Genomic DNA, 18,829 nt, shown 5'->3' with positions numbered 1-18,829 from the left:
TACAAGACCCTGCTAGGTAAAGTCCCCCCTTATCTCAGCTCGCTGGTCACCATAGCAACACCTACCTGTAGCACGCGCTCCAGCAGGTATATCTCTCTGGTCACCCCCAAAACCAATTCTTCCTTTGGCCGCCTCTCCTTCCAGTTCTCTGCTGCCAATGACTGGAACGAACTACAAAAATCTCTGAAACTGGAAACACTTATCTCCCTCACTAGCTTTAAGCACCAGCTGTCAGAGCAGCTCATAGATTACTGCACCTGTACATAGCCCATCTATAATTTAGCCCAAACAACTACCTCTTTACCTACTGTATTTATTTATTTATTTTGCTCCTTTGCACCCCATTATTTCTGTCTCTACTTTGCGCTTTCTTCCACTGCAAACCAACCATTCCAGTGTTTTTATTTTTTATTTTACTTGCTGTGTTGTATTTACTTCGCCACCATGGCCTTTTTTATATTTTTATTTATTTATACATATATTTGTTTGCCTTCACCTCCCTTATCTCACCTCACTTGCTCACATTGTATATAGACTTATTTTTTTTTCACTGTATCATTGACTATATGTTTGTTTTACTCCATGTGTAACTATGTGTTGTTGTATGTGTCGAACTGCTTTGCTTTATCTTGGCCAGGTCGCAATTGTAAATGAGAACGTGTTCTCAATTTGCCTACCTGGGGCCTGTTGCACAAAACTAGGATAAGGGATTAAGCCAGGATATCTTGGTGATCCTGGCTCAATTGATCCGTAATCCGGTTGCACTAAAGATGGATAGGGGGCAGGAGGATATGTTATGGTATAAATTACCATGGAGATTTATTCTGTGGAGCTAGCCTGCTCCAGACCAGGCTAAATTCCAGGATCTATTTAATCTCATCCCTAATGTCAGTCAGCAGTCACCACAAATGGAAACCAATAGTTATTTCACTGCTCACTATACATTGAACGTGTTAAATAAAAATAAAATAAAAAATTGTTACACCATGTAGGAGCAGTATGGACCTACAGTAGCTAGCTGCTAATTTAGATGTAGTATAACTTAATGAAACTGCCTTAAATATGCTGTGGTAAACATTTTTTATTCGCACTAATCAATCAACACATTCCTGTCTTTGTATGTCTCAATATAGTGGTATTATTTAATTAAATCCATTTACAATAATCTTTGTCTGAAAATAAAATATGATCCTCAACTGCGTCGCTGCCAGCGTGACGTATAATCTAGTGGACGGTTCTTCATAAACAGCTCGTCACCCACCTCGGTAGCTTGCTAGCCAACATAGCCGAAAGATTCAAGCTATTTATACGCTTTCGCTGTATATTAGCAACTGTGTTTTAGACACACTTCTGTATTATCTATTTGTTAACCTATTTAGTTTAATTATACGTTATTTTGTATTAGTCAGCTATAGTAGCTGGCTGGTTTAGTTAGCACTAGCCTAGTCGCTAATGATAGCTAGCTAGCTAACATCCCCGAACATGAGCTCCCTAAACTTCTCCTCTCCTGCTAAAGAAGAGGTGGTCTGCTTGACGGAGAAAGAAGGTCTGTGGCTGAACATTGTCGTGAAAGAGGAGAAGGAAGAAGAGGATGTCACGGTAAAACAAGAAGTAGAGGGTGAGGCTGTTACAGTGAAAGAAGAAGAGAAAGACGTTTCAGTGAAAGAAGAGGAAGACGAGTTCAGAGTGAAAGAGGTGGAAGGTGTTACTGTGAAAGAAGAGGAGGAAGAGAAAGAGGAGGATGCCGTTTTTGGAGTGAAGAAGGAAGGGGAGATTACTGTCACACTGAAAGATGAAGAGGGGGAGATAGGAGATCTGATTAACACCAGTAAGTACCGCCTTAAATGTGTTTTTAACTTTGGGTATTCAGAGTTGGCTCGTCAATACCTCTTCAACGGAGGGCCCAGGATGATGACTGATATGTCTAGAATCAGACGACGTAGAGAGCAAGCTACCCCTTGTTTTCTCCGTTCCGTTTCCAAAAAGTGGCTTATCATATTTATTTGAGAAGGGTCTATCTGCTGACCGCAGACTGGGGGGCACGGCATGTAGTGATTTTCATGTAGTGATGTTTTACTACACACCGTGCCCCCCAATAGTGCCATGTGAGAGTTGGGTTGGCTACACCAAAGATTATGGATATACTGACAAGATGTCTCTCCGCCCTAACACGGGGAGTCGTTGTCCACAAAGCGGCACTGCGGGTTGTCTTGCTCCCGTCTATCCTTTCTTTGGATTGGTGGATTCATCTTTTTATTGTAATCTATTGTTTATATTCTATGAGGGTTGTTGTCGTCAACCGCCTGTATTCAACCGCCACCGCCTGTATTCAATGGAGAGAGATGCTAAGCTACTAGCATGAATATGCACCGCCTGTATTCAATGGAGAGAGATGCTAAGCTACTAGCATGAATATGCATAGCGATCTGCAGACAACTCCTATATTGTTTTTTATCAAAGTTGTCGGTATGTCACGTGTCCACATAACAACTTAAGCATTACGAAACTTCTGTTGGATCAAGTAAACCTCACGTAGCAAATAAGCCATTAATTTTGTTGTTGACCAAATTCGACACTTTCCACATTGGGTTGATAATTGTTTCCACTTGGATACAACCTACTGTAACCTACTGGCATGACCTAGAGAGATACAACCTACTGTAACCTACTGGCATGACCTAGAGAGATAAAGTTGTAAAGTTCCTGGATTCAAGTAATAATATTGGATATCGGTATTGGCCAAAAATGTAATATCGCTGCATCCCTTTATTCTAAAATGTATCACAATACCCCATAATGACATCACAATACCCCATAATGCCAAAGCAAAAACAGGTTTCGATTTTTTGCAAATGTATTGAAATTATTCCCCAGGATAACTAGTCTCAGAGTAATGTAAGATCCCAGGATAACTAGTCTCAGAGTAATGTACGATCCCAGGATAACTAGTCTCAGAGTAATGTTAGATCCCAGGATAACTAGTCTCAGAGTAATGTTAGGTCCCAGGATAACTAGTCTCAGAGTAATGTAAGATCCCAGGATAACTCGTCTCAGAGTAATGTAAGATCCCAGGATAACTCGTCTCAGAGTAATGTAAGATCCCAGGATAACTAGTCTCAGAGTAATGTAAGATCCCAGGATAACTAGTCTCAGAGTAATGTAAGATCCCAGGATAACTAGTCTCAGAGTAATGTAAGATCCCAGGATAACTAGTCTCAGAGTAATGTACGATCCCAGGATAACTAGTCTCAGAGTAATGTAAGATTCCAGGATAACTCGTCTCAGAGTAATGTAAGATCCCAGGATAACTAGTCTCAGAGTAATGTACGATCCCAGGATAACTAGTCTCAGAGTAATGTAAGATCCCAGGATAACTAGTCTCAGAGTAATGTAAGATCCCAGGATAACTAGTCTCAGAGTAATGTAAGATCCCAGGATAACTAGTCTCAGAGTAATGTAAGATCCCAGGATAACTAGTCTCAGAGTAATGTAAGATGCTTGGAAAAAGAAGCTGAAAAGAATAACAGAACGGCACCATTAGAACTAAAATGTGTATCCTGGATGTCAGACCCCCAACTCTCCAAACTGAATAAATAATCAAATGTGTCTCCTGGATGTCAGACCCCCAACCCTCCAAACTGTAAATAAATAATAAAATGTGTCTCCTGGATGTCAGACCCCCAACTCTCCAAACTGTAAATAAATAATAAAATGTGTATCCTGGATGTCAGACCCCCAACCCTCCAAACTGTAAATAAATAATCAAATGTGTCTCCTTGGCAACATTAGAACCTCGGTACGTTTACTGTGTACTGGGTCGAGACAAAGGAATGATGTAAACAAATAATCCAAAATATTTTTGTCAATGAGACAGTATATTAACAAAGGAATGACCGAACCCCCTTTGGTGACTGAATGCTTGTAAGAAACTAGATGATCAAAACATAAGATCACATCAAATAAGCCTGAGTGGTTTCACCTCTTCCCAGACTATACTGGATACTACAGTTATAACTATACATAGTTATACAGGATACTACAGTTATACAGGATACTACAGTTATACAGGATACTACAGTTATAACTATACATAGTTATACAGGATACTACAGTTATACAGGATACTACAGTTATACAGGATACTACAGTTATACAGGATACTACAGTTATACAGGATACTACAGTTATACAGGATACTACAGTTATAACTATACATAGTTATACAGGATACTACAGTTATACAGGATACTACAGTTATACAGGATACTACAGTTATACAGGATACTACAGTTATAACTATACATAGTTTTACAGGATACTACAGTTATACAGGATACTACAGTTATACAGGATACTACAGTTATAACTATACATAGTTATACAAGATACTACAGTTATACAGGATACTACAGTTATAACTATACATAGTTATACAGGATACTACAGTAATACAGGATACTACAGTTATAGAGGATACTACAGTTATAGAGGATACTACAGTTATAACTATACATGGTTATACAGGATACTACAGTTATACAGGATACTACAGTTATAATTATACACAGTTATACAGGATACTACAGTTATAATTATACATAGTTATACAGGATACTACAGTTATACAGGATACTACAGTTATACAGGATACTACAGTTATAACTATACACAGTTATACAGGATACTACAGTTATACTGGATACTACAGCTATACAGGATACTACAGTTATACAGGATACTACAGTTTTAACTATACATAGTTATACAGGATACTACAGTTATACAGGATACTACAGTTATACAGGATACTACAGTTATAACTATACATAGTTATACAGAATACTAGAGTTATACAGGATACTACAGTTATAACTATACATAGTTATACAGGATACTACAGTTATACAGGATACTACAGTTATACAGGATACTACAGTTATAACTATACACAGTTATACAGGATACTACAGTTATACAGGATACTACAGTTATAACTATACATAGTTATACAGGATACTACAGTTATACAGGATACTACAGTTAAACAGGATACTACAGTTATAACTATACATAGTTATACTGGATACTACAGTTATAACTATACATAGTTATACAGGATACTACAGTTATACAGGATACTACAGTTATAACTATACACAGTTATACAGGATACTACAGTTATACAGGATACTACAGTTATAACTATACATAGTTATACAGGATACTACAGTTATACAGGATACTACAGTTATACAGGATACTACAGTTATACAGGATACTACAGTTATAACTATACATAGTTATACTGGATACTACAGTTATAACTATACTACAGTTATACAGGATACTACAGTTATACAGGATACTACAGTTATACAGGATACTACAGTTATAACTATACATAGTTATACAGGATACTACAGTTATACAGGATACTACAGTTATACAGGATACTACAGTTATACAGGATACTACAGTTATACAGGATACTACAGTTATACAGGATACTACAGTTATACAGGATACTACAGTTATAACTATACATAGTTATTCCAAAGGTGGGCTACTTACTATCCACTGTTTGCAAGCCACCGTTGCTGATCTATTTCATTTATTTATTTCACCTTTATTTAACCAGGTAGGCAAGTTGAGAACAAGTTCTCATTTACAATTGCGACCTGGCCAAGATAAAGCAAAGCAGTTCGACACATACAACACACAGAGTTACACATGGAGTGTAACAAACATACAGTCAATAATACAGTAGAAAAATAAGTCTATATACAATGTGAGCAAATGAGGTAAATGCAAAAAAAGGCCATGGTGGCAAAGTAAATACAATATAGCAAGTAAAACACTGGAATGGTAGATTTGCAGTGGAAGAATGTGCAAAGTAGAAATACTGGGGTGCAAAGGAGCAAAATAAATAAATAAATACAGTAGGGGAAGAGGTAGTTGTTTGGGCTAAATTAAAGATGGGCTATGTACAGGTGCAGTAATCTGTGAGCTCCTCTGACAGCTGGTGCTTAAAGCTAGTGAGGGAGATAAGTGTTTCCAGTTTCAGAGATTTTTGTAGTTCGTTCCAGTCATTGGCAGCAGAGAAGTATGCTCCAGGAAGTATATCTCACTGGTCATCCCCAAAGCCAACACCTACTTTGGCCGCCTTTCCTTCCAGTTCTCTGCTGCCAATGACTGGAACGAATCGCAAAAATCGCTGAAGTTGGAGACTTATATCTCCCTCACTAACTTTAAGAATCAACTATCTGAGCAGCTTACCGATCGCTGCAGCTGTACACAGCCCATCTGTAAGTAGCCCATCCAATGCTTACCTCATCCCCATGTTTTTATTTACTTTTTTTGCTCACACCAGTATTTATATATTATATATGTTATATATGTTACAGTGACATATATTCTACTTGCACATCATCATCTGCACATCTATCACTCCAGTGTTAATTTGCTAAATTGTAATTACTTTGCTACTACGCCCTATTTATTGCCTTATTGCCTTTATTGCCTCTGTACTCCATTTGCACACACTGTATATAGATTTTTCTATTGTGTTATTGTACTTTTGTTTATCCCAACGCTGTTGTTTTTGTGGCACTGCTGTGCTTTATCATGGCCAGGTTGCATTTGTAAATGAGAGCTTGTTCTCAACTGGTTAAATAAAGGTGAGAAAGAAAATGTATGAATTGTTCATGACGTCCTCCAGTGATTTTAAACTTTTCCTGTTGAAAAGTGATATATAAATACAGTAAAGTATAAACACACTAAAGGGAAACAAATAAATGTTTTGAGCAAAATAGTGTTTTTTTTAGACAACTGCAAACTAGAAGGAGTGAGTGATGTCATAGTAAGGCCTTCAAGGAGTTGGCTTGATGGGAAGTTGTGATGTCATCCAATAGGAGACTGATCTTCATGTGAATATTCATTATTCTTTTTTAAATCCTTCCTGTTCTGTCAAGTTGGTTGTTGATCATTGCTAGAAAGCCATTTTCAAGTCTTTCCATAGATTTGAAAGACGATTTAAGTCCAAACTGTAACTAGGCCACTCAGGAACATTCAATGTCATCTTGGTAAGCTCCTCCAGTGTAGATTTGGCCTTGTGGTTTAGGTTATTGTCCTGTTCCTACAGTTTTTTGTATTCAGATCTCTGAAATGCACTCTACCTACGTAACATTTAGTTTCCTTATATTACGTTGGGAAAACAGTTTTCATAGGCACAGAAATTCTAAATAATTTAAGAGTTTGCTAAATCCAATGGTTCTAACCGAGAGTCACCTTAACTTTATTGACAACACCCAAATGGATACTGTCAATAATGTGGTTCTTCAATAATTACACATAATTCTTAATACTGTAGCTGTTTAGTTAGTCACATGTTCATCGATCATCAGCTGATCGAAATCATTTTCTGAATGCCAGTCAAATGACAAACATCACGACATGCAACAACAACCAAAGGGCTTCTTCATTCATTACTCTGGTAAAGACAGTTATGCCGTGCTCCACGTTGGATCCAACATCCCTAACAAATTGGTGTTTATAATGTGTTATTGTCTGCTTGATTTACTGGTAGGGTCTCGTTAGTCTGTTTGCACACAGAGATACTTAGCTCATAATGTGTAGAGAACTGTTCCTTGATGGATCGGCTATTGTACAACACACAGAGCTATTTTCCTTTATTTGTTGTTTGGTGAAGTTATGGGTCCTACAGTAGGTCTATGTTGTTAGATGAAGTTATGGGTCCTACAGTAGGTCTATGTTATTGTTGGGTGAAGTTATGGGTCCTACAGTAGGTCTATGTTATTGTTGGGTGAAGTTATGGGTCCTAGAGTAGGTCTATGTTGTTAGGTGAAGTTATGGGTTCTACAGTAGGTCTATGTTGTTAGGTAATGTTTTGGGTCCTACAGTAGGTCTATGTTGTTGTTAGGTAATGTTATGGGTCCTACAGTAGGTCTATGTTGTTGTTATGGGTCCTAGAGTACACTATGTATGTCATGCAATAACAACCAAAGTGCTTCTTCGTTCATTACAGGTATATTTGTTGTTAGGTGAAGTTATGGGCCAATTTGGCAAACAGTGTACAAACACTCATTGTCAGGTGGATGGAAAAGCTAGCCAAAGAGCATTTTACTGGTTGAAGTGTTTTTTAAATACAAAGCGGTTGATTTGCGATGATCACACAAACATTATATTAAGCAGGACATTCAAACGAGCCTTACAATTATAATCCAAAGTAGTGTGAAATGCACTCATAAGCAACCTGGACATGGAGGTTACTCCCCTGAGTTTTCCCCCATTCAGAATACATTGTGAAAAACTAAAATCTTTGCTCACCATTTTTTCTCCAGGCAGATATACTACATCCATAACTAGTGGTTTCCTCATTACCAGATATACTACATCCATAACTAGTGGTTTCCTCATTACCAGAAATACTACATCCATAACTAGTGGTTTCCTCATTACCAGATATACTACATCCATAACTAGTGGTTTCCTCATTACCAGATATACTACATCCACAACTAGCGGTTTCCTCATTAGCAGATATACTACATCCATAACTAGTGGTTTCCTCATTACCAGAAATACTACATCCATAACTAGTGGTTTCCTCATTAGCAGATATACTACATCCATAACTAGTGGTTTCTTCATTAAAAGATATACTACATCCATAACTAGTGGTTTCCTCATGACCAGATATACTACATCCATAACTAGTGGTTTCCTCATTAGCATGGAGGAGTTTCTGCAACCAAATTGCCCTCGTGCCGCAATTTTAGCAACACAGAAAGGGGCCTGTATTGGAGACCAAAAGTCTTCTGCCACACTGCTTAGAGTTTCAACAACATGAATAACTTATTTCTAGTCTACAATCTTAGATGTTACTACTAATGTGACATTTTAGACAAAATATGACTTGTTGCTCATTTTAAGACAATTGTCAAATAATTTAAACATTCATTACAGACATCAATTGTTGTACAACATCATGGCTATGCTGTTGGCATCACCTTTTACAGTGAATTACCGCTGTTGTGGGCCTTTAATCATCTGTCTGACTTTGTTGTTCACACAGGAGAGAGACGGGACTATCGTGGATCCTCTGGGGAGCCTCAACAACCTCATGATGCTGACAAGGTAGAGAAGAGTCTCTCCAGATCAGAACACCTCAAGAAACACCTGCAGAGACCCACAGGGAGGAGAACTCACTGCCGCTCTGACTGTGGGAAGAGATTCACCTCATCAGGCATTAAAATTAATCAGAGAACACACACGGGAGAGAAATCGTATAGCTGTGGTCAATGTGAGAAGAGTTTTAGTCGATTTGGCCATCTGACATTACACCAGAGAGCACACACAGGAGAGAAACCTTATAGCTGTGTTCAATGTGGGAAGAGTTTTACTCAGTCAATCAGCCTGATATCACACCAGAGAATACACACAGGAGAGAAACCTTATAGCTGTGGTCAATGTGGGAAGAGTTTTGTTCAATCTGGCTCTCTGACTCTACACCAGAGAATACACACAGGAGAGAAACCTTATAGATGTGGTCAATGTGGGAAGAGATGTACTACATCTGGCTCTCTGACTGTACACCAGAGAATACACACAGGAGAGAAACCTTATAGCTGTGGTCAATGTGGGAAGAGTTTTGTTCAATCTGGCTCTCTGACTTTACACCAGAGAGCACACACAGGAGAGAAATCGTATAGCTGTGGTCAATGTGGGAAGAGTTTTGTTCGGTCTGGCAATCTGACTCTACACCAGAGAACACACACTGGAGAGAAACCTTATAGCTGTGATCAATGTGGGAAGAGTTTTACTCAGCTAAACAACCTGATAGTACACCAGAGAACCCACACTGGAGAGAAGCCTTATAGCTGTGATCAATGTGGGAAGAGTTTTCCTGCATCTAGCAAGCTGACTTCACACCAGAGAACACACACAGGAGAGAAACCTTATAGCTGTGATTTATGTGACAAGAGATACTCTGATAAAAGATCTCTGATCAAACATCAGAAAATACATACATGAAGGAGTTGTTTCATGATATCAATGAAATGTCACAATGTAGAATGTTTTAACATTGTAGTAGGAGTATTTTAATGATGTCACAATGTAGAATGTTTTAACATTGTAGTAGGAGTATTTTAATGATGTTCTACCTTATCCTTTGCCCTGTTCAATTGATTGCAGCATGATATGGATATTAGCCTCAGGGGAAAATCCAGGCTCTGAATTGAAAGAGTATTATTTAACAAAAAAAAAGAGCTGTGTTACACTTACTGCGTTGGTGACCCACTTTAATCAAAATGCAGCACTTCAAAATGTAGCCAGCTGTTTTCTACAAGTTGAAAAAGCTGCTTGTTTAAAAAAATACATGTAATATGATAATTGTTGCAGATGTTTGTGTATATACACACATGAAAGCAGTATAATAAATTGGTCTATAATCAATTTTATTAACAATCTGACATCACTCCAGTATTTCTTGACAACATTCAAATGCTAATTGTCTTTATTCCACTACTGAAGAAGCATGACTCAAATCACCTCATATTTCAAACATCCAGCCTGACAAAAGATACGTTTTATTTTTCCATGCCTCACCATTAAGTGAAGTATTGCCAATACATATTAACAAAAGGGTGTACATTTGGTTTTGATTTTCATATTTACAATTTATGTAACATTTAGTATTCATAATTATTTATGCAACCAGCTGACCATTTTTGGGTACAATTATATTGACAATGTTGCCCTGCTTTTAGAATATCAGGGTTCATTCTCAGATGTGCTAACCCAAATGCATGACATTGGGGACTGGGCCCCGATCCAACAACATGCCTATCGAGTGAACCCTGAAAAGAGAGAGAGAAGTAAGGTGGAAAGTTACTACGGATATTGCAGGTGTTGGTTGCTGATTGTCTCAAGGGTGGGCAGTCAACAAGTTTTGCGTTTAGCCAGTGCGTTGCCATGGATCACAATTTATTTTGACTGCACGTTTTCCCTATTGGAGACAAGTTTTTTTGGGGCTCGTTCCAAGGGGACGAGAGTTCTAGAAGCTAGTTAGTTTTAGGATTCTATTGAAAGAAAAAGGATTAAAAAAATAATAATACGATTGTATATTATTATTTAGAAATGTGTTTTTTCTTGTTTTTATTTGTTGACAGCCAGTAGACACTATGTTTATATTGTAGAAGCATTGTAGTTGATTATGTGAAATGGAAGTTGTTTTATGTTGGTGGTGAGCAAACTTGTCCAACAAAAATATAGGATATATTTGTCTTAAGGGGGAAGGTGTTACAAGCTTTGGTTTTTCCATTTATGTTTTGAGGTTGGACTTTAGCACGTGTAGCTCGTTAGCACGTGTAGCTCGTTAGCACGTGTAGCTCGTTAGCACGTGTAGCTCATTAGCACGTGTTGCTCGTTAGCACGTGTTGCTCTTTAGCACGTGTAGCTCGTTAGCACGTGTAGCTCGTTAGCACGTGTAGCTCGTTAGCACGTGTAGCTCGTTAGCACGTAGGACGCACTGATTGGTGTCACCTCGTTAGTCAGTATGTGTTACACCTGTGCTGGCTTGTCCATCTCGTTAGTGGGAAGGTGGTTCACCTGAGCTGGTCCAGGTTCTATTTAAGAGTGTCTGGCCCAGTGCTCCAATTGTCTGATAGATGTGGAGAGTCAACACCTTTAGTTGCTCCACTTCCTGTCTTTTGATGTGGGTTAATCTTTTGTTGGCATTTCATTAGGGTGCTCATTAGTCTTTCAGTTGTTAGTCTTCTGTTTGTTGTGTACTAAATATTTCTGTTTATTTTCATTTTTTTATTTGTGTCAGACAGTGTTGAAAGCTGAAAGTACATCAGCTACATCCGATCCCTCATCGAATACGCCCTACTAGCTTGGATAACAGCTTCACCACAGCAGATCAATAGGCTACAGATAATCCAAAAAATGGCAACAAAAATGTCTTACAAGATACATCAGCAATCACTAAGTTAACTGCATATCTGGACTGACATCAATCAGCAATAGACAGTCAACCATTGGCCAGAAGTTCATTAAAAGAGCCACTCACAACCCATCACTGAAGGAAGCCCTGGGACAGGCCAAATGGACCACAGATACACCCATGTCCGTAATGCTGAAACTGGCGTATAAGAGAGGAAAGGGGAAAAGGAGGAAAAATAAATGAATAAATAAAATACAAAAAATTGTGTGTGTATGAAAGTGTGTAGATATATGTGAATGCACTCCTCAGCTCCCCTCTCCCCTTCTCCACAGTTGTGAGCTATAATTTGAATATAGTTTTTATTTTTATTATTTTTATTATTTGTTTTCTTCTTTTTAAACACCACAAACTCGGGAAAAGGTGGCTCTAATCTGTTGGACCTCCTTCCTTGCTCCTGGCCTGCCCTGCCTCTTGTTGTTTCTTATGGACAGAAAAGAGCAGAAGCTCTGATCAGGTCCATTGTTTACTACTGGCTAATGTTAGCTGGCTGATAGATGTGATTGGCCCAGTGCTCCAGTTGTCTTGATAGATGTGGAGAGTCAACACCTTTAGTTGCTCCACCTTTTTGGTTTGCTTCCTGTCTTTAAGTTTGGTGTGGGTTTTTCTTTTGTTTGCCTCTTCTTGGGCAGATTTAGTGGGTCTCATGGTGGGTGTCTTTTAGGTCCCAGTTGTTGTTACTAGTCAACTTTCAGTGGACACTGAGAGCAAAACACCCCCATAGTGTCTTTGAGAACCCCTCCTAAAAAACAAGCATGTATTTTGGGTTGGATATTGCATCCAATTAGTGTTTTAATCAATGGCATTTCCTTAGAATGCTCATTGGTCTTTCAGTTGTTAATCTTCTGTTTTTTGTATCCTGTTATTTTTGTGTACTAAATATTTTCGGTTATTTTCATAGTTTTTTCCCTGTGAAGCCATTGTGTTGCATCCATGTCTGAAATGTGCTGTATAAATAAAGCTTAATTTGATTTTAACAAATGAACGACCAATCAACAGACTCTTGGTCCATCTTAGTATGAAAATCAGTATCAATCCCACTTTTTAAGCCTGCTGAAGGCGTGGTGGAGTGGTAAACACCACCCCCGGCTCTACCAGGGGCTTGAGGTGGTCTCCCACAGCTCATGTCATGTTCTTTGGCCTTGCCGTTCCATTTCTTGACTGCCCATGCAACACAGAAAGAAACACATTTAGTCATATTATATAAAACACTCAAAGTAATGGATGTGGAGCATCTATGGCCTCAGTTACACCTGGCACCTAAATGTGACTTCTGTCATCCGATTACTCCAAGCTGCATTCGGTTCAGATCTACCAGGATGGGCCTTTGACATAGTTTGGATGCAGTCAGGCCACTGAATATAAATAATAAGAGATGGGGTGAATGAGTGGGGAAAAGTACATTTGACACAAATTACCTTCATAATATCAAAGAACAAATGTGTGTGCCTGAGGGGAAATTACCTTTCATACAGCCAAAAGGGGTGTGAAATTACACCAATACAATTTGCACTAACGTAAATAAACATAGATGATGGAACATATTCCCTTTTGCTTACGTGATGAACCACTAAGGGGATAAAAATATTTACCATCTAAACCATGTGTGACCTCTCACCTCTCTGGCTGTAGAAGTGTTCTTCCTAACCAGTCCCTCAACAGCTCTCTGACTGAGCTCCACCCTCACTGGGTCTTCAGAGGAGAGGAAGGCTGAGGTGGGATGGGAGGATGAATGGATCAGTCAGTCAATAAAGTGTAGAGCTGCTGTCTATGCTGTCTGACAAAATCACTATTTTAGTAGTTCATTAAAGTAAATAAGGCTTTATGACTGATGTATACTAACTATCAATCACTTAGATCATGTATTTTCAGGTAGCGATACATCTTTGGGACGTCCCTAGCCCGTTGAAGTTGACTTTTAAAATGGTTAAGTTAGGGGTTAAGGTTAGTATTTAGGGTAGGGATGTCTCAAGAATCCCTAGAGAATACCCTAGAGTAAACTTGTCTGAAAATAAAATGTACATTTTCCTCAACTGCGTCCAGTCAGCAGATGGACTAGATGCCGCTTAGGCCGCCCGTTGTGACTCCGTCAAGAATTCAGCAGAGCAAGTTTGTATGAAGGTCTGGTTATTAAATGGGTTCATAGTTCAATAGTAATATTCTCTAAAACGCTCTGGGGACAAACTTTTCTGCCCTGTTTCCAGTTGTCCACGTGGCTGGGAGAACCTATTCAAGTAAGTAAATAGATTTGGAAATGTAAAGGAGCAACGATGTATTATTAGCTAACTAGCTACAGTGCAGGCTAACTCAAATGAGCTGCTAAATGAGCTAACTAGCTACAGTGCAGGCTAACTCAAATGAGCTGCTAAATGAACTAGCTAGTTGGCTAGCAAATACTGTATAGATAGATAGATACGTGAATGAAATATCACCAGCCACTTAACTTCATATTAGCTAGCTATCTATTTATCACTGTAAAAAACAAACTCCAAAAGCATTTGTAGGTAGCTAGCTAACAGCCATGGAGGGTGAAAGGATAGCAGCCCCAACTGTCAGTGAGAGAGGAGGCTATTCTGGATAGGGCAGGTACTTTTGTGTAGTTCCTGTCCCTAGAAGTGAGGACGGAGATAATAGTAACATAATATTCAGTGTGGTGTAATTTGACTATAATGAAGTCTGTTTCTTGTGAGGTTTACTGTCCTCAGATAAAGAGCGCTATGAAAGCCAGTCTACATATGAAGAGGTCCCAATGAAGAGCAGTGGTTCTCAGTCCTGGGGACTCAGAGGCACATTGTTGTTTTTGTCTCAGCACTGCACAGCTGATTCAAATGATCAACTCATCATCAAGCTTCAAGTGGTATTTATGTATTCATTTGTGATGCCATCCTTGATATGATCCTGTTATTGTCACATGCTACACATGTACATATGTGTGCCCATGCATCTATCAATCCAATGTTATCATGATTTTTTTATCAGGGATATTATACTTTAGTAATCCACAATGACCTGGTGATGTAACAGTCTAATAATTACATTGTCTTCCATATTCCTACAGATACCTTGTAACTGGAGATTCCTTCAAAACGATTGCCTACAGTTACCGTGTAGGGCACTGCAAGGTTGGGTGACCAGGGTCATCTGGGACTGCCTCCTGGAGGAATTCAGGTGTGTGAAGGCTACCTGTGTCCTGCGTAACTTCATGAGGATGGACACGAGGACCAGGAGGGGATCTACAGTTCGCCGCCGTGTCCCAGAGGAGGAGTCTGCTGCTCTGCAGGATGTTTCAAGGATGGGGTCCAACAACGCAGCAAGAGTGTGCAGGAGATGTTCACCTCCTACTTCTTCAAAGAGGGTGCTGTTCCCTGGCAACACCATAGACTACACTATGCACAACCAAAGGCTCTTTTAAGAGGGTGCTGTTCCCTGGCAACACCATAGACTACACTATGCACAACCAAAGGCTCTTTTAAGAGGGTGCTGTTCCCTGGCAACACCATAGACTACACTATGCACAACCAAAGGCTCTTTTAAGAGGGTGCTGTTCCCTGGCAACACCATAGACTACACTATGCACAACCAAAGGCTCTTTTAAGAGGGTGCTGTTCCCTGGCAACACCATAGACTACACTATGCACAACCAAAGGCTATTTTAAGAGGGTGCTGTTCCCTGGCAACACCATAGACTACACTATGCACAACCAAAGGCTCTTTTAAGAGGGTGCTGTTCCCTAGCAACACCATAGACTACACTATGCACAACCAAAGGCTCTTTTAAGAGGGTGCTGTTCCCTAGCAACACCATAGACTACACTATGCACAACCAAAGGCTCTTTTAAGAGGGTGCTGTTCCCTAGCAACACCATAGACTACACTATGCACAACCAAAGGCTCTTTTAAGAGGGTGCTGTTCCCTAGCAACACCATAGACTACACTATGCACAACCAAAGGCTCTTTTAAGAGCCATTCACATTGCAATAGGAGTATTCTTCCATTTACTTAGCTATGTCAAATGAATGGATTGTGTTGTGCAGTAAGCAGGTTCAGGTGTATAACTGTGACTCCTTCCACCTTCAAAGAATAGGCAAGAGGGCCAACCATGGAGAATAGTAAGTCACTTCATTATTTCTATAACTACGCTATAATTGTTTGTCCTTGTGTGTCCGTTCATGTTTTTCAGCATAAAGTACTCTGCAGCCACTTAGTGTGGTGTGGACACCAGGTGAGGCCACACACAGATTCCTGTTGAACACTGTGGCTTTAACTACCTTATATTCTCAATAACAGTCTCTCTCCTTCACTTCATCCCTCTCTCCCCTTCTCCCTAAATCCTCTAGGTTATATCAGCTGTGTCGGTGAACCCCTCCTGCATCTGAACTGGCTACATAGAGGGCACAGCATGATCAGAGGTGAGAGGTCACATGGTCAGGTCAACAGGAAGTATTATTAAAGTTATGCTTTACATTGAAATACAGATAGATGCAGTAGTCCCAGAGTTAATGATCCCAGGTCAGTTTATATTATACAGGAAGTATTATTAAAGAGATGCTTTACATTGAAATACAGACAGAGATGCAGTAGTCCCAGAGTTAATGATCCAAGGTCAGTTTTGCATTTCAACTCCTGATTGATGATTAACAATGTTAGAATAAAAAATAAAAACACAAGGCTTAAACATGCTCTCTCTCTCCATCTGTCTCTCGTCTGCAGATATGTTTTGATGTGAGAGGATGCCAACCCCCAGTCCCATCATCGCCACCTCACCTGCTTTTAAGATAACCTTTGGGCCGACTAGAGACACTATTATGTAATTGTGATGAACTGAGAGAATATTTAGGTAGCACTGTGTTTCATTAATCATGTGCTGCCTTCCCTGCTCCTATGTGCTTACCTCTTTCCCTTTCTGTCTTTTACACCTCTCTCACCTCCTCTTTCTTCCTCTGTTTTTATAATGCACAACAGATGTGCATTGAAGTACAGATTGAACCTGTATTTATAACACTTGGATAATGAGCTTTTCAATAAAGCGTTTCACATTCTCTACTGGTTGAAATGAAGTGTAATGTGATGAAATACTCCACCTATCCTGTGTTTATCAGATCAATGCAGATGAAGGGCATTAGATGTTGAGATGAACCGGTGTTAAGAGTATTTACATGATGCATAGGAAGTGTAGTGTTCTGGTTTTTAACATTATATTTCTGTATACATGAATTAACTAGTTAAATCCTGTTTCTAGTCTATTAGTTACAATGTGTAACCATTGATGTCCCAGGACCAAGATTGGGAAACACTGTTGAAGTGTATAATTGTAATACATACATGAAGACACAGCGTCATTCAAAGACTGGAATTTGATTCTCCTGGTATTGGATATGACTGAAAAATAATCTCAAAGACATTCATACCTAAACTGCACCTTTATTTGCCAAGGTAGAGTACATGATCAGTGAATATATTAAATGTACAGGCTACAATGTGGGGATCTCATGCATGGTAATAACTACATGTATATACGACTTGCATCCTTGGTACAACATGATATTATATTCTACTCAATCCATAGGCTTCATTAATGTCATTCAGGCTGTTTTGAAGTTGATACAACTGGCTATGATAGCTGAGGTTCATAGCTAGGTTCTGAACTAATATGTATACCAAACGTTTGGGTCCATACACAGATCGGCTAGATAGCTAGCTACACATCCATGGGCATAAAGGGATTTTAATCATCCACTGCACAATAAGCAAGAACATAGCTAGCTACGTGATTTCATCTATCTGCATGGCAAATATCAGCAAGGAAAGCTTACAAAATTGTACATTCAATTTGCAGTAAATTCTCCAGCTAGCTAGATTCTATACATCCACTGTTTCCCAAAAACGACAGTCTGGTTTGCTGGTTGTTTCAGGAGTTCCTAAAACAACCAGAATTACAATTTCATACTCATGTCACAACACCCATAAAGCTAGTCAGCTAGCTGGCTAATGTTAGCTAGTCAGCTAGCTGGCTAATGTTAGCTAGTCAGCTAGCTGGCTAAATCACGATTTTCGTAAATGAACTATGATTTACAAAAATGCATAATCGTTTGTCTCTACATGAACTAACATTCCTGTCAACTGTACATGTTTTTGCATGATTAGTTATGACGTTATAATCCCTTACATTTGCTTCCATCCTAGTATTTCTGTCTGCCATCTTTGATTCAGTTCTGTGTAGGGGTTCCCCTCTCTCCTAGTATTTCTGTCTGCCATCTTTGATTCAGTTCTGTGTAGGGGTTCCCCTCTCTCCTAGTATTTCTGTCCGCCATCTTTGATTCAGTTCAGTTCTGTGTAGGGGTACCCCTCTCTCCTAGTATTTCTGTCCGCCATCTATGTTGAAGAAAGTCTAACAGTCACTAGCGCAGCAGCAGCCTCCCCCGGTCCTAGTGCCGGCCCTGTAAGAAGTTTAAGACGCGATGGAATGGTTGACGAAAATAAGAAATCACAGAAAAAATGTATTGACTGATATTGAATTATTTAGGGGGGGAGGGGGGCTAATTAATATTTTAGGACTAGCTATGTTCCTGATTCCTACCTACCTTTGTCTGAAAATTTTATTTACATTTTACTCAACTGCGTTACCCACTCCATTTAGCAGATGGCGGTCTGCGACTTTAAGGCAATGCTGCTACTGTGACGTATAATCTAGTGGACGGAACGCTTCTTTCAACAGCAGCAAAAGTAATTCAGCCACCTCTGTAGCTTGCTAGACAAAATAGACGAACCAATAAAGCTCTTTAGACGCTTTAGTGTATATTAGC

The 18,829-nt window shown here is 39.2% G+C and overlaps 6 protein-coding genes across 8 annotated transcripts in view; 2 read left to right on the top strand and 4 right to left on the bottom strand.

The window, feature by feature from the left end:
* LOC139549743 (gastrula zinc finger protein XlCGF17.1-like) overlaps positions 1-18,829 on the bottom strand; it is a 627,316-nt gene that overhangs the window by 345,162 nt on the left and 263,325 nt on the right. The window lies entirely within an intron of this gene.
* LOC139548097 (zinc finger protein ZFP2-like) overlaps positions 1-18,829 on the top strand; it is a 210,398-nt gene that overhangs the window by 33,841 nt on the left and 157,728 nt on the right. The window contains exons 2-3 of one of the 2 annotated variants that reach the window (XR_011669635.1): positions 15,126-16,435; positions 16,737-17,392. The exons of the other annotated variant lie outside the window; for it this stretch is intronic. The gene's annotated coding sequence lies outside the window, so the exon portion shown is untranslated. Of the gene's footprint in view, positions 1-15,125; positions 16,436-16,736; positions 17,393-18,829 lie in introns of those variants that run through there. 2 annotated transcript variants of the gene reach the window in all.
* LOC139548119 (zinc finger protein ZFP2-like) overlaps positions 1-18,829 on the bottom strand; it is a 408,144-nt gene that overhangs the window by 256,854 nt on the left and 132,461 nt on the right. The gene's annotated exons all lie outside the window — the stretch shown is intronic.
* LOC139548854 (zinc finger protein 180-like) overlaps positions 1-18,829 on the bottom strand; it is a 300,106-nt gene that overhangs the window by 245,922 nt on the left and 35,355 nt on the right. The window lies entirely within an intron of this gene.
* The window catches only part of LOC139550153 (chemotaxis regulatory protein ChePep-like), a 214,713-nt gene that overhangs the window by 179,563 nt on the left and 16,321 nt on the right, over positions 1-18,829 (bottom strand). The gene's annotated exons all lie outside the window — the stretch shown is intronic.
* On the top strand, positions 1,241-12,996 carry LOC139548867 (zinc finger protein 180-like). The gene is made up of 2 exons (XM_071358776.1): positions 1,241-1,828; positions 9,095-12,996. Exons 1-2 carry the CDS (start codon positions 1,483-1,485, stop codon positions 10,051-10,053), a joined length of 1,305 nt encoding a protein of 434 aa, XP_071214877.1. The 5' UTR covers positions 1,241-1,482; the 3' UTR covers positions 10,054-12,996.

The sequence above is a fragment of the Salvelinus alpinus genome, chromosome 2 (assembly GCF_045679555.1).
Source record: "Salvelinus alpinus chromosome 2, SLU_Salpinus.1, whole genome shotgun sequence".
Lineage (NCBI taxonomy): Eukaryota > Metazoa > Chordata > Actinopteri > Salmoniformes > Salmonidae > Salvelinus > Salvelinus alpinus.
Note: the sequence above shows the minus strand (reverse complement) of the source record. Positions and strands in the feature narration are given on the sequence as shown.